The sequence below is a fragment of the Musa acuminata genome, chromosome BXJ3-8 (genome assembly GCF_036884655.1).
Source record: "Musa acuminata AAA Group cultivar baxijiao chromosome BXJ3-8, Cavendish_Baxijiao_AAA, whole genome shotgun sequence".
Taxonomy (NCBI): domain Eukaryota; kingdom Viridiplantae; phylum Streptophyta; class Magnoliopsida; order Zingiberales; family Musaceae; genus Musa; species Musa acuminata.
In genome coordinates, this window is record NC_088356.1 from 39,526,048 (window position 1) to 39,543,126 (window position 17,079).

Here is a 17,079-nt window from a genome sequence, read left to right on the forward strand (position 1 = left end):
CCAAAACAAAAATAAATGATTCTGCAATTTAATGGGATCGATGTCCTCGAAGAGGCCATTACGATTATTTATGAGCAGATTGTTCTTCCAAATCTCCACCTACTCACTCGATCGGGAGGATGTTTTTGTCTTTTTCATCAGCTACCGTAAGGTACCAAATCCACACGAGATTTAGCGAAAGTTCCGAAACAACGGCGTAAGAGAAATGCCACCTCCAACGCCGTCCATCGCACGCTCATCCTTCGAACAGTTTCGTTATAGTAGATGTTGCCATCGGCATGCATCCATGGGTGAGACAAGGACGAGCTGTGGAGAATGCAGTGAATCAGTGCTCAAAGCTGTGAATTGTTTCTTCTTCGGATGCTTGCAGTTTGACTAAAATGTATGCTGATCTCTCAGTAAGCATGAAGGGAACTGTGGATGATTGTGCTGATCATGTGCTGCAAATTTATACATCTCTCTTTCATTATTGACATTTTGCCTACGTTGGGACTTTTATACATATCACATGTAGCTTCAATTTCATTCACACGCATCATAGTTTGACAAGATCACATACTCAATCTACCTTGTTTGAATAATCTGACCACCATATGTGGGAGATTGGACACAATATAGCCTTAAGGTTGGAATTGCTAAGTAGTGGACCAAATTCCAACGTCATCCAATTTAATTAATCTTTGCAATAGGTACCAATATCTTCCTCGTCTTTATCTATATCTTATCCATATGAATGTTTTATAAGTTCCCTAAACCTGACCGTCACATATACATTATGTGCCGTTTGCATGAAAGAGTCGAACTAATGTAATTTATTTTCTTTAGGACATGCATAAATAGAAACCGTGATGTCTCCGTTTGAATTGAAGCAAAACTGCATGTCTTATTACAAGCTTGAGCTTCAACACAGAACATTGTTCTACCTACTCCTTTGGTTATAAAAGCCCACGGACCTCTCATGTCTCTCCCTCCAATCCTCCATCCACCTTTTCACCCCCTGCCTAAGCTTCCCCATGGCCTCGTCTCCATCCCTCCCTCTTCTCCTCCTCTTCCTCTTTGCCGCTATTGCCATTGTGAGCAGCGATGAACCCAAGGAGAATATGACCCACCTGCACTTCTATTTGCACGTCTACTACGGCGGCCCCAACGCGACCACCGTCACCGTTGTTAGCCCACCCGGCAACAGCACCTTCGGGAGCATCGGGGTGGGCAACAACATCCTGAAGGAAGGGCCCGAGCCGAGCTCGATGCTCATCGGAAGGACGAACGATCTCACCGCGCAGGCGTCCATAGAGAGCCCGTCGTACCTCTATATGTTGAACTTCGTGTTCACCGCCGGAGAGTACAACGGGAGCAGCATCGCCATCGTCGGCAGGGAGGTGCTCGGCATGACCTCGGAGAGGACCATTGTCGGAGGGACCGGCATGTTTCGGATGGCGCGGGGTTACACGGTCAGCACTCTCATCAGTTCAACTGGAACCACCGAACTCTTTCTTGTGTCAGAGTACGATGCTTATATCTATCACTAGTGCTGATGAGCTGCCTCTCTCTCTCCTTGTGTGTTGCAATAAAACCTGCTCGTTGCTTCTTCTACATCTCTACGATTCTGTGAGTCACCCATGGTATAAGGGCTTTGTTTTGTAACGCAGTGTAGTATGATGCCTTTATCTTTCACTACCTGTGAGTTGCCTGCTGCTGCTGGTGCCTTTCCTTGTGTGGTTAATAAATCCTGTTTGTGGCTTGTTCTGCATTCATATGCCACTGTTATGTTTGTGTATCTTCCATGATGACATGTTGTCTTCTTTTATCTTTGAACGTGGAGGAAGTCAGCCATTATCAGCTTTGCTTGTCTTAGATAACCTTTTCCTTAAATGATGTCAACGTCAATGGCACCGGACTCACTCATACTCCAAACCTGCATCACAGCATTAATAAACAAACGATCCCAATTATGTCGGTAAGTGGAAGCTGCATTAGAAATTTGAGATCTTATATAAAAAGACCTTTTTCTTTTTTGGTTTGCAGACATTAAACAAAGAGAATACAACGTAGACTTCGAGCGGCGTAGTCGTGCCGGCGACATCTTCCTATTATTTGGTTGGATTGGGACAGCTTAGTCTTAGTTGTCGCTGTTTGGTTCCACTCCGTCAAATAGTATGTCCTGTCACAATTCTTTTTTCCTTCCACTTGCGATAAGAAGTCTAATATGTGGAAAAAATTGGGCTTCATGTGCTGACGTGTGTGACATTTTTAAATTGAATCCAGTCGTCATGGTTGGTACGACATTCTTCTCTCATTAATCGAACACCTTAATTGGACTTGTTAAGTTGATTGATCGGATATCACACGACTTAAAGATGATAGTAACTTGAAGATGATAGTAAATCCATCCATCATAATCATCCTCTCCTTGCAGTTTAACAATAAATGAAGTGTGTCAACGGTAGTAATAACCTACCAACGTTGACCAGTTCAGTTCATGTGAGATATATGTACATATATTCATAAGAAAAGTTTCTAGCTTTATCTTTTTCTTGCATAGGGTTCCTACTTTGAAAATAGTATCCCTTGGTGAGTTATTCTATCCATTTACTCGTGGATAGCTAAGTCATTGTTTTCTGCCCAAAACAGTGGCTCTTGGACCGTTGGTTTAGTAAGGATTTGCTAATCGATTTGGGTTGAGATAGTTCATTACCGATTTAACATTTTAACTCTGTTAAGAAGATATACAAAGTGGCTAGTACAGTGTACAATAAGTTGCTGTCATACTGATCTCGATGAAGAAACAAAAAGCTTCTCTTTTGTCATTTTTCTTCTTACCCATCTCTTTGTTTTTTATCTTTTCTTTCTTCTTGAATAAGACAAAAAAAATTATGTAAGTATATTAATTCATTCTGTACTATTATATTAATTCCTTGATTTTTAAAAATAAAATTTTTAATTCTAGTGATCTCTTTGTATGGAGGATTCTATTTTTGATAAAATATTTTCAGTTTTTTATGATATTGATAGATGAATATTAGGTAAGACATCAAATTTAGGTGAAATCCTTTGTCAAATGACTCACGTTTTGAGATTCTTTTTATAAACTTAAATGGCTCATTTTATTACGATAAAGACGATGATAGTGGTGATGTCTTACTAAAGAAATATTATAAGATAAAATTGAATATGACATAAATCCTAATAATTATGATGTATTAGGTGTTATTGATCAGTGAATTATTTTACGTAAAAATATATATGATAATATTTAATAAATATTTACTGAATAACTAAGATGATGATTTGCTGCTAAGCATTGCTACTGTTTGATGGGCCTCTACATTTGTCTGCTTTTACAGTGCCTTCGAACACTTTCTCCGTTGACAACAAGCCATAAGAATGTAACTTTTTAGGGTCTATTTCCTGCTACTGCGCTGTGTTGCAAGTCACTGGTCAAACTGGTAGCAATAAATTTCTTATTACCATTGATTATGCTTGTCATAGATCTTGCTTTGCGTCTCCACTCATTATTAAATTAATTGCCTTTGGGCATATCCATGTTAGAATTACATGACCAACACAATATATTTTCTCTTTTTCTACATGCAAGTGAATAGTTTTTTTTTTTTTTGTATCTGATGATATGATCTTACTAGATTATATCTTGTAGAGATAATGTTGATGGTAATTGTAATGGTCAAGCACAGATGAAGTCCTAAATTTTCTAAATTGACATTAACTGAGTAAATATGTGATGGGACTATATATAGTATTATTGTATGGTATATGGGATAGATAGTGTCTCACCCGTCTCTGTAGAGACTCTATACAAATTATTTGATACTTGTAAGATGGCCGATGCTATACGAAGTGAATCTGAAGTACTCGAACCAAATATTATCATTTTGATAATTTTTAACCATAATAAATATTATGGAATTCCTTATGGCCTAATGTTGTTAAGTTTTGTACTCATCTTATGTAGCAAAGACTGATGATACCAATCTGAAAGCTACATATGGATTAATCGGGGTTCATAAAAAATGTGCTGTAGAAATATGTGATGCATAAACTACTATGTTTGCATGTTGGTCTTTTCTTGAAATGTTGATTCTTATACTGCTTTGAAATTTTGATATGCAAATAATAAAATATGAGGGCTTTGTAGTTGTATGAGGGTTCCACCATGTGGGATTCTAGAATGTTCAATATGTGCAACCTTATCCCTTTGAGCAAATTCTCAATTAAAGATCCTGACAGTTATCATTTTAATCTTCACTGTTGTATTATGTTGAATTATGGATATGATCAAGTTCTGTAACCTAAATTCAACCTGTATATGACTTGCACAATATTTTGAGCTTTCAGAAAAAAAGACATGTAAATTTAGATAAGATTTGGTCTGACAATAAATCCAACCTGTATCCTTGCATTTAATTTCGTTTTTTTTATCCTCCAACTCCTTGTTGTTTTTTCCTTGGACATATCATTGGAATCTGTGCAAAATTTTGGAACATCGTTATAACAATAATTGAGTTTTTCTCGACAGGAATTGAGGCTAGAGGCTTCATATTTGGTCCCCCAATTCCCTTGAGGAAGCCACGAATTATTGCTCATCTGGTCCCCCAGTTCTCAGATTTTCATGATCATATAATCATAGAATATATATGGCTCAAGATTATACATTCCGTGATGGTATTAGTAGGCTGCCTAAATCATTTATATGATTATATATTCATGCTATTTTCAAAATGGGATTACCAGCAAATCTTAATTTTGAAGTATCCAGATGCTTTTAGATGTCATGTAATTTGTTGTTTACAAAGTATGAGACAAATGATGAGCTTTCCCTGCTTGCAACACACCTGTAACTAATCATTTTACATACTTGATATAATAGTTAAATTGTTGTCCTCTCAAGTTTTACTATCTTTGAAAGTTTATTTTAGAAGATAGTAATTATCATATTTATAATAGATTTACCATGTTAGCACCTGACTTAGATTTTTGGATTTATACTTGACAAATCTTTATTCATTTATAGGGGTTATCGGACACAAAAAAAAATGATAATTTCACTTTATTTATTAGAAACTTATCATTCCCATATCATCATTCTATAATTACTGATATTAATCTGCTGAGAATATTAATGATCTTAAAAAAATAACCAAATATAATACTTTTTATAATATTCAAGTAACGATGTACTATTTTGTGAATTTTTTTGTACTATGAACGGGAAGCAAATTGGCATGAATGAGCTTAAATAAAGGCCTCTATTCGACCTATTCTTTTGATTATAAAAGCCCACAAACTCTGGTGCCTCGCCACCCAATCCTACAGCCACTTGATGATTCCTGCAAGTGTCTGCATGGCCTCATCCGCATACTTTCTTTTCCTCCTCCACCTCTTTGCCTTCGCCAATGTTGCCCCTGCAAGCGGACATGTATATGCTGCACCCAAAGAGAAGATGACCCACTTGCACTTCTACTTCCACGAGATCTACGGCGGCCCCAACACGACCACCATCACCGTCGTCAACCCTCCCGGCAACAACTCGTTCAACAACTTCGGGAGCATCGGGGTGGGCGACAACATGCTTAGGGAAGGGCCCAACCCGAGCTCCAAGCTCATCGGGAGAGCGCAGGAGCTGGCCGTTCAGGCGTCCTTGGAGAGCCCGGCCTACCTCTCCGCGTTCAACTTCGTGTTCACCGCCGGGGAGTACAACGGCAGCAGCATCTCCATCTTCGGCCGGGCGGTGCTCACAGAGACGATGGAGCGGGGTATCATCGGAGGGACCGGCAAGTTCCGAATGGCCCGGGGCTACACCATTAGTAGGCTCATCAGGAGAACTGGGACTACCGAAATCGTGCTTGTGGTGGAGTACGATGCATACATCTTTCACTACTGAGCAGCTGTCATTCACCTCTGCATGTGTGTTCTGTTCTTCATCCATACTTTGTTGTCTCTTTGTCGTTGGAAGTCGCCCATTGTCTTTGCTCTTACAGCACAGCTGATGTCTCATCTCTTTGTTCTCTCACCACCATGATTATGATTAATAAGAAGCGTTTGGCTTTTCGCCCTAGTGCCTGTTTATGTTCACACAACTCATAATACCTGTCCTTTTCTGAACCACTTCAATTTCGCTCTACTAATAACGTCTTCATTAACTTTTGGATCTTGCTAATAGGTCCAAAAAATTTTGAAACCTTTTTTTAATAAAAGATAAATTGTTTTTAACTAAAACTTTAAATAAGTTCTCAAGGTTATCATCATCTCCCTAACTTGAATGGAAAACTAATTCTATCTGAAATCTCATTATCATCGACAAATAATATGCACCATGGATGTGTATCTAATAAATTCATCCATTATTAATATAAATAAACTAAAATATTAAACAAAATATAAAACATTAAAATTTGAAAGAAAAGGGAATTTGTTCCGCTTCTTATTATTCTCATGTCATCAATTTCACAAATTGTTTTGCCTTGCATGTTTTCTTCTTTGTTCTTTTCTTTTCCCTCGTGTTGCCTTTTACTGTCATGTACTTTGGAAGTTTGTGTACAATAATTCCACCATGGTTTTGGTCGTCTTCATCATCATTCCTTTTTATTTTAATCAATCATAGAACATGATTATTCTGTAAGTACAGACAGGGCCACTAACTATAAATAATTAGTCTCTGCCAACCTTTCTGTAAAGTCAACTATACTTAGCCTATACTGTGAGTTGCTAAATTCATATAATAAGTTTTTCAATCAGTATAAATATGCTTCTCCTGTACTCTGAGGCGCTGTTGTTGACTTCTCATTCACAAGTAGGGCCAACACCACTATGCCCGACGGGATGCAGCCCTCTATGACTTGTAGTGTTGTTTATGATTTGCCATTCTTATATGACAGCTCTTTTATCAACCAGCCAGAAGGGATACGGCCCATGAATTCACAAGTAAGTTCAATTCAAATGTGTTGGTCGCACGCTGCTGCGAAGTGGACCAAGCTGAACCTGATGGGCCTTCGAGGACCAATCGAAGTTGGGAGGTGCTGACTTTACGCTAAGAACAGTGATGCTTGCGCTCTTCCAGCTTCATTCATGTGGCAGCGATTGGACAAATGAATTTTTGATAGTCAAGGAGAACATTTTGGCTACAATCCATTTGAGTGCAAATAAACTTATGATTGAAGCTGATATAGCATGGATTGCAGAAGCTTTGAACAAGGAGAAACCTCCTTCTTGGTTCCTTCTTAGCCCTCTTGGTGAATGTTTTACTCTACTCAACTTGATCGTCGAGTGGAGGGTGATTCACGCTTTTAGAGAGGGTAATCACTATCCTACTGATTTGTCTCTTTTACCAAAAATCTAATCAGATTTGGACGCTAGATTGGCATCCTGATTTTTACTCCCTTTTGTGTTCTGATGGGCAAGCTGCAGCTTGTAACACAGGTTTTTGAATTAATAGATATAGATATATATTTATTTATTTCATATAAAGGAGCTAAAACACTTTAATAAAGATTGAATCAATCTTTTTCCCCATCATATGCGTGTGAGTGACATGAGGTCAAATTTGATAGTTATCCTTAAACAAGAGCATAGTTATTTATTTATTTTCCTGATTATTATATTTCTCTTCTATCTGTTATAAAAAGAAAAATCAACCGCTACTCGCATAAGTCTTCTCGACAAGTCAAGAGTGCATATACCTACCTACCGCATCAAATCGGCCGAATTGACCTACCAAACACATTGGCTTGCAAAGTTCGAGTTGCTCGATCACAGGAACACACGTCATTATACGTAGACATTATCCGAAGCTTTAATTAAGAGGAGACGTACAATGTAACACGAGCACTTCAACATCAAGCGAGAATTGATTAATCTGATCATGAGCACAAATCTAAAGACGGAGAATTTACCAGCTAAAATCGTCCCAGTCACGCAGTGTTTGACCTTAGTGATAACACAAAAGAAGGTTAAAAGTACAAAACGAAAGGACATGTTGACCCATTGACTTACTCCCAACTCTATTAATCCGACTTGAGTCGAATCGAAAATTGAAGCAAGCCAAGAACAGCTTTCAATGCTGGTTGGATTACATCAAAAACCCGATTCCAAACACCTTTCTTCACGGCACTGCTATGATATCAAATAAATCCAAATTACAAAGATGAGTCGTTCATCTCTATTGTGAGTATGGCATCTTTCTCATTTCCACGAGTCATCACATCCTTCCAAATTTATGTTTATATGAATTGTCTACTTGCGACTTGCACTAGCATTTATAAAAAGTTCCCCTATCCGCCCTTTCCATTGGCCTACTTAATCGTAAATATTGACTGCAAAGAGCAATACCTATTGTTGTAAGTTAATAGGAAGTCTATTCTTGTCTCCCAAACCATAGAAGTATAATTTACGACTTGTAGCGAGTTGACTTGGTGTTTATTACAGAAAACATTGCGCGGCAGGAGGTTTCTTCACATGGCAGCGAGCTGTGTAACAAAATTCTGTCACGTTTATAATAATTAAGTAACATCGTAACATAGTAACATAGTAATATAAAGAAGAATAAATTTTATATATGAATAAATACAAGTAGATCGTAACATAGTAAAATTAAATATAATTAAAATAAAATAGGACATCAAGATTTACGTGAAAAATCTCTCCAACATAAAAGATAAAAATCATGGGGTAAACCAGAGAAAATATACTATAAGAATAATGAATATACAAATCTCAAAGCCTCTTGCCCAAAACCCAAGCAATAATCATAAGAGAATAATTAGGATACAAGGATTATTTCACTACGTATAATATCTAAAATCTTTTCATCCAAGTAATCACAGTAAAAATTTACTGTAGATCTGATCTAACATTAGATGAGAATACTATCTAAATAATTGAGAATAATCTCTCTACATTATCCTTGACTTTTTTCTTTTTCTTTTCTTATTTTTTTGTCCTTTTCTCATCTTTTTAAATCATATTGCTACTACAATTTTATGCCCTGTTGTTATAGTTTTCTCCCTATTTTTCATAGCTACCACACCCCCCAAAAGAGAGGTGGGCTATGGGCTGTTAAAGTCTGGGCTAAACTCATGAGCTGTCAGCCTAATAACCTCCCCCTTTAGTTCATAAAGGAGGCTGTCTCATGACTCCTCAACGTGAAACCATGCTAACCAACTATCAGCACATCTCTTATCTTTCTTTCGGTAAGGTCATTGTCAATTTGCCAACTCCATTATCATCTATATGAATTTTCTAAAGTTGTAACTGCTTCTCTTGAAGTATATTTCGAATGCAGTGGTATCTGATATCTATATGCTTTAACTTAGAATAAAAAATTAGATTCTTACTCAAATGTATGACACTTTGGCTATCACAATTCATCATATAGTTTTCCTATTTCAGTCCCAATTCTTGTAAGAATTCTTTCATCCAAAATATTTCTTTGCAAACCTCCGTAGCAATAATATATTCTACCTCTATGATAGAGAGAGTAATACACCTTTGCAATTTGGATTGTTATGATACAGCTCCCCTTGAAAAAAGTAAGTACAAAACCATATGTGGATTTTCTTATATCAATATCTCTTGTCATATCTACATCTATGTAATCTATCAATATAAGTGGTCTACCTTCAAAGCTTAAACAAACTTTAGAACTCCCTTTGAGATATCTAAAGATCCACTTCACTGTTGCCTAGTGCTCTTTGTCTAGATTTGCAAGAAATCTGCTAGTTACACCCACTACATATGCGATATACGGCCTCATACATACTATTGCGTATATTAAACTTCCAACTGCTAAAGTATAAAGAATCTTTTGTATTTTCTCATTCTCCTCATCACTTGACGGACTTTGTTCTGAGCACAACTTGAAGTGACCTGCAAGAGGAGAACCAACTGGCTTTGCATTGCTCATACTGAACCTTTCTAGTACCTTCTCGATATATTTCTCTTGTGATAATCAAATCTTCTTATTTTTTTCTATCACGGGAAATCTGCATACCTAGTATTTACTTTGTTAGCCCCATATCCTTTATTGCAAATGATTCATTTAGTTCATTCTTTAACCTGTCAATTGTAAACATATCTTTTTCAAGGATAAGTGTGTCATCAACATAAAGTAAGAGAATAATAAAATTTTCACCAAACCGTTTAATATACATACAATGATCTGAAGCCATTCTTTTATATCCATTTTCAATCATAAATGAATCAAGTTTTCTGTACCACTGTTTTGAAACTTGCTTTAGTTTATATAATCTCGTCTTCAACTTGCAAACAAAATTTTCTTTACCTTTGACTTTGAAACCTTCTAGTTGCTCCATATAAATTTTTTTTCTCCAAATCACCATGAAGGAAAGTTACCTTCATATCTAATTACTCAACCTCCAAGTCCAAGCTAACAACAATACCAAGAGAAACACAAATAGAAGATATTTTAATAATATGAGAAAAAATCTATTTAAAGTCAATACATTTCCTTTGACCAAAGTCTTTCACAACTAATCTAGCTTTGTAGTTTGGTTGAGAACAATATTCTTGGGTCTTCAACTTGAAAACCACTTGTTCTTCAATATCTTTATTCTCTTTGGTAGTTGCACCAAATCATAAGTGTGGTTCTTCTGCAAAGCATTTATCTCTTCCTACATAGCAACTAACCACTTTTTTTTCTACTCACTTTCAATTGCTTCCTGATAACTCTCTAGTTCACATGCATAAGTAAACATCACATACTCATTTATAGAGTATCTTTTGGAATGTTAATGTTGTCTAGAAGATCTTCTCAACTAAGGTTCACCTACATTAGTAAACTTCATATACTCATATGATCTTTTTCATGATAGTGCGATTCATCCTCTTTGCAATTGTATGTACCAAAAACTATCATCTTATGTTGGATGTCATGTGACCTGGAATAATCAATAAATAATCTTGTGTACTCACCACCATTATCTAAGTATTTCAATTATCTTTTTGTCCCCTTTTCAACTCTAGCATAAAACTCCTTGAAGATATTAATAATCTTATCTTTGATCTTCAAGGCCCAAACTTTTTTGAAAATATCATCTATAAAAGTAATAAAATAAAGTGCACAATTGATGCCAGGAACATTAATAGATCTATTAGGAGTTTTTGTCCTCGAAGGACTATATACATCTGTATAAATACGATTTAAGGCATACATTTTTATAGACAAAGCAAGACTAGTAAATGAAACTCCATGTTGTTTACTAGCCAAATAATCAATACAAGGGTTTAGATGTGTACCTCTAAGGTTTGATAATATCTCTCTCTTGGAAAGAGCTTATAGCCCCTTCTCGCTTATGTGTCACAATTGTCTATGCCACAACTTCATGCTGAAGTCTTTCTCTATAGCATTCAGTTACTCACCATAAGCTTTGGCCTGCAACCTATATAAGGTGGGACATTTCTTTCCACTAGCTATAACAAGAGAACCTTTACTAAGCTTCCATTGCCCTCTATGAAATCTGCTGTCAAAGTCTTCATCATCTAGACTTCCAATTGAAATTAAATTCAGCCTTAAGTCAACCACATGTCTCACATCCTTAAGGACTAACTTACAGCCAAGGTTGGTCTTTATGTGGATATCACACATGTCAATGATGTTTGTCATGCCATAGTTACCCATCTTGACAACACTAAAATTTTTAAACTTGTAGGTAGCAAAAAACTCCCTCCGTGGTGTAGCATGATAAGAAGCCTCCATGGTGTAGCATGATAAGAAGCACATGTGTCAATCACCCACTCAAGATCCTGACTCATATAAGAAAAAATATCATCAGAATGAGACAAAATCAAATAATCACCACCTTGCACTATAGTTGTGGTATTATCTTTTAACTCTGTAGACTCCACTTCTTTTCCTTGATTCTTATAATATCCTTTCTCATCATAATTATAGCAAACAATATCTTTTCTTGATCTTGACCTACTTCTACCCATGTATGAACTGCTAGTGGGGATTCACATGACACCCTCAGCACATTAAACGGAAGTCTCCGGCAGACTTCTAGTGGGGATCGAGATCCAATCAACATATTACTGTAATCTCGAGGGATTCGACCAATCACACTAAGCCCAAAAGGTAGACAACTCTTGTTGATCATAACTCCTTGTGATTCTCATCTTGTTCGTTCTTCGAACCATCTTGGTCTCGAGGGACTTGACCAACCATGATGTTCGGTTAAGTCAATACCATCATTACAAGATGACTCTGATTCGATCATATAATCTCGAGGGACTCGACCAAGCATACCATATCCTCAGGTCATCGGTGATATCTCTTTGTCATAGGAAAGATAGTGAATCGCGATATAGGTGAGTCTCGAGGGACTCGACCAACTCAACTTACATTAGGAATCGATCCCTACCTATAACGATGGAAGGCCATATGGGTCAATCTAATTGCCTCATATTTATCGACTTTAATATTATCGAGAGAGGAGATTTTGATTTGGTCTCGTAATATGACATGCCACACATATACATATTTAATATATATCTACATCGCATGTAAATATATATACATATCTAGTAGGTGTATAAGTAATCACACCAGATGATCATAGACCACAACCTAATATGATCAGACCTAAGCTAGTGGGCCTAATCACTCACATCACGATCTATGTGTACAGCGATGCATCTCCATGCCCTGTGATCGTCCATCTCATTCTTATCGATTCAGTTGGCATCTCGACGCATCTCCATGCATCGCGATCGTTCGTCCTGGCCTCGTGGGTCCCGCTATCGTTTCTACGCTCTCCCTGCGCCTACTTATGTAATTACAACTTAATCATAGGCATGCAAGTTCGATAATAAATGAGAATAAAATTATAGGCTCGTTGGCCCCAATAATAATAATTACATGTACATACATCACACGGTTCATGATCATCCATCCATACCATACATCACATGTACATATCATAATATAGGACTACTAGATAAATAATAATAATAATATTAATTAATTAAACTTTTTAATCAACTAATATTTTTTTAAATTGGGGACATGTAGTGAATTTTTCGAATTATGAAAGGTATTTTGATAATTTGGATAGAAATGAAACTCAACGTTTCTAAAATTCTGATGGGCAAAACTATCATTTGGTCGAAAACCCTAATTCCCTTCTCCTCCCCTGCTACGTTGTGGCGACTATCGCTATCCCACTATTGGGGGATGGGGGCGTCGCCTCTACCCGTGGGCGGCTCGCCCATGGGTGGTGGACCCGCGGGCGACGTCGCCCTTACGGGCTACGGTCGCCCTTGCCCGTGGACGGTGTGCCCACTAGCAGTGCCGCCCTTATAAGCACCGCCGCCACTACGGGCGGGAGCTCTTGTGGAAATGTTGCCTATGGGCATTGTGCTTGCAGGCATCGCCCACGGGTGTTGCCGCTTGCGCTACAAGCATAGTGCTTACATACAAGCAACTTTGCCTGCGGGGCGGCCAGTCGCCTACAATTGCAATTGCTCGCAACAACAGTCACTAAGCCTGCGAGCACTCTGCTGCCTACTTACAATCGTCGCTGCATGCATGCAAGCTGCCATTTGCGAGGGCAGTAAGGGCAGCAATAGTTGTTGCCCTTTCTCACTTTTATGTTAATGATTTTGACATCGAAAGATTTTCTAAAACACAACACACGTAGTTTAAAACTAATCTTTCGCACAAATAACCTAGCTTTGACACCACTGTAGAGAAATCTAGGGGTGACATCACATGTGCAACGGAAGAACAAAAAATAATTTTTTTTAAATTTTTTAAAAATATGTTCATCATCGTGCGAAGATTGGTGCTTAAAAATATGTGAAACTAAAATCTATGTTTGAGATAATTATGTTTTATCTAAGGAGATCGTATATCCCTGAATCTCTACATATACGTAGGAGAGGATGAAGGAGGTCAAGCGTCCTCCTCTCTAGTAGTGATCCACACAATATGGCTTCGACGACGCTCCTCTAATTGTTGTCCAAAACTCTACACCTACTATTTGAGAAGGAGAAGGGGAGAGGAGAATAAGAGGTGGGAACCAGGAAGCCTTTGGCCTATGGGTCTTTGGTTCCCTCCTATTTATAGAGGCCTCTCTATCAACTTAACCCTAATGAATCATGTCCTATTGGGTATTGAATCTCCATCCAACTACCTAAGCCTCTTAGATTAGTGGATCTTTATCCAATAATCTCTCATTTGCTTTTGTTGAATCTCATCCATATGATCCAATAATTCAGGGGCTTATTGGATATCCAATAAGATAAGGGTTTCAGCGAATATCTCATATCTGAATCTCTAATCGTCGTAATGCATACTATATATGTGTGACCCTCTAGGCCCAATATCGAGTTAGCAGTGAGTTATACTTGTCAGAACTCCTTTTAGCTCATTGAATTATTATCTTCATAATAATTCACTCGACTCATCGACTACGGACGTACAAGGCCACTATGTCGTAGTCCCCAAACGATACAGGGGAATCCAATCCATTGGACATGTTTGTCCTTAATTACCATGTATCTATAGTCCCTCATCCATCTAATACCTTAGAGATTGTATACTAGGTATGATATTGTTAGACCCATATAGTTTCTATTCAAGTCTCACTCTAATCAGATTCTCTCGGAGAACTCTTTCTCTTTCAATCCGTATGACCCTAGCTAGGGATTTGTCTGAGCAATAACATATGAAATATTCCTCTCATGACATCAAGAGTCGATGATCCTCTATCGACACTCAATAGCCCTCCCTCGTAAGGTTGACTACCACTCCTGATGACCAGTTGTGTTAGATCTAGAACTTCTAGGCCTATAAGTCTGGTATCAAAGAATGAAGTATTCATACAAGACATCTTTTATGTCTCAAGTCTAAGGACTAGATACATCATTGGGACGATGAAATCACTGTCTGACAATAAGACATCATTAACTATCCAACGTTTCGTGAGCGGATCAATTAGTAAACTCATTCTCCAATGAGCACCTACACCGTATCCCTAGTATCCCCATACGAGCAACTATGAGAATAGTCGCCTTCATCATATGGATGGGTATATAGCATACTAGTATGTCTGGTTATTGTGATCTCATCACAATCTGATTCCCATTGTACATTCACACATAAGTAATATAAAATGATAAAATATTATATAATATAATAAATAAAAAAGTGTATGTCATGTCACACGTGTCATCATTCACGTGATTGGCTTGTATGGCACCTGTGGCTAGCAATAGGAGTTGGGGCTTAAAGGATCGTAAGCTAGACTCCTATTTTCGTCACCTCCTACATCTTCGTCTTGCCTCTTCCTCCAACTGACTGCCCCCTCTTTAGCATGAGAGGACAACAAGAGGGACCAATCCCTTCTTGGTTATCATCGTATCCACTATATAAATCACCGTTGGAAAGGAGTTTACAAGAGTTTCTTCATCCATAAACTGAGATTTACAGATTTGGAGATATATGATCTTCCCTAGGTTAAGAACGTCTCAACCACTTTATGCAGTTATGCGATTTTATCATTTTGAGTTTTTAGCTACAATGATTAGATAATATTGTTTTGAGAAATTAATTTTTTTATTTTTACTTTTTGCTGTCCATGCTATTTATGGGTTTTCAACCGTCCCAAGGCCGGCATCGATGCTGGGCGATCAGGATGACATTCCCTATATGACCTTTTAGCTATTTTGAGTCACGCAACGCAATGATCCCTCCTTCGGTTATCCGAAAGGAGGGTGTGAGAGAGGCAAATCATGTCGTGAGCGGATTTCATCCGAAAGGAGTAATTTTGTTTCAACCCATTAATGTGTGGCCCTTTCTTCGGCCATGATGTCATTGATGAGTGGGTCTTGGGGGAGTTTTTTGGGGAGCTAGGATAGGTAGGGATCATGGGTTGATCCCTCTTGGTGACAGTAGAAAATTGGTGGTATAAATTCAAAGGAGCATTTGAATTGGCTTGTGAAATGGCTCAATTAGGATGGTGGCGAAGATAAAAAATGATGGTTTGGACACAATGACGTGCTCAGAGATAGTATACGATGCGTCGTTACAGTTCGAAAGCTTTTCTCTACCAATTCAAAAGCATAAATAGCGAGAGGCCCTCAGAATTTCCTTACGTTAACTGTACCTTTGCATTCGTTTATTTTGTTGATCACATAAACTTGATTGTCTGATGTGGGTGATTTTTCCATTCTTAAATAAGAAGACCGAAAAAGATGATTTGTCAAAACAAATATTTCGAATTTTAGAAAGCCTAACATAAATTTGCTTCTGCTGTTCATTTTTATGTTCTCTACATATATTTTTTTCTGAACAACTTCAAAATTACTGGTCATATTATTTATGACCGGATTATATATATTCTTCTAGATCTTCTTCACCTACTCACCAAGGACGTTTATGTCTTTATCATTGTTGACACCAAATCCAGAGAATAGATCTAGTAAACTTTGGCAGGAACAAAGCATCAAAACGTCACCTCGAACCCCAAACCATTTGATCTCCGAAGAGCTATTCTTTTTCTTGGTGCCTCGAGTTGAAACGAGAGGGCGTCGTCGAGAAAGTTGCAGTGTTAGGATCCCAATTCTTCCACTGCTGTAATGGCACATCATTGTTCCGTAACGTGCACTATTTCTTCTTCGAGGGCTTCCACCAACAACCCTCATCAAGTTTGAATGAAACGAATTTTACTCCCTTAACCAAGAAATTATAAGATGAAGCCAGCACATACTCCTTCTAGAGATCCACTGAACTGAGCTTGAACAAAGTAAACAACAGTTTGTTGACTTTTTCCTCATCTTCTTAAGCTTTCATCTCATTGCTTTGGAGTAATTCTCCAGTCCAAAGTAAACAACAGTTTGTTGACTATATATATATATATGTATATGTATATATATATATATATAGACTCATATACCAATCAAAATCATGGAACATCAGAGCATCCATAATATGTCACACTTTTAGTTAGTCCAATTAGCAATGTGATTAAGAGTGTAGAGTTGTTTTCTTGGGAATAGCCCAATTATCATGTGGAAAAAGAAATCGGCGATAGCATTTGGTGTATT

The 17,079-nt window shown here is 37.6% G+C and overlaps 2 protein-coding genes across 2 annotated transcripts; both read left to right on the top strand.

Moving 5' to 3' along the window:
- Nucleotides 1-1,013: 1,013 nt before the first annotated feature.
- Nucleotides 1,014-1,529, top strand: LOC135644192 (dirigent protein 1-like). Its single transcript, XM_065161660.1, has one exon. It carries the CDS (start codon nt 1,014-1,016, stop codon nt 1,527-1,529), a length of 516 nt encoding a protein of 171 aa, XP_065017732.1.
- Nucleotides 1,530-5,359: 3,830 nt separating this feature from the next.
- LOC135644193 (dirigent protein 1-like) lies at nt 5,360-5,899 on the top strand. The gene has a single exon (XM_065161661.1). It carries the CDS (start codon nt 5,360-5,362, stop codon nt 5,897-5,899), a length of 540 nt encoding a protein of 179 aa, XP_065017733.1.
- The last annotated feature ends 11,180 nt before the right edge of the window (nt 5,900-17,079 follow it).

Excerpts from the sequence above, each read along its gene's own strand:
- LOC135644192 (XM_065161660.1), top strand. The coding sequence starts at position 1,014 with ATGGCCTCGTCTCCATCCCTCCCTCTTCTCCTCCTCTTCCTCTTTGCC.
- LOC135644193 (XM_065161661.1), top strand. The coding sequence starts at position 5,360 with ATGGCCTCATCCGCATACTTTCTTTTCCTCCTCCACCTCTTTGCCTTC.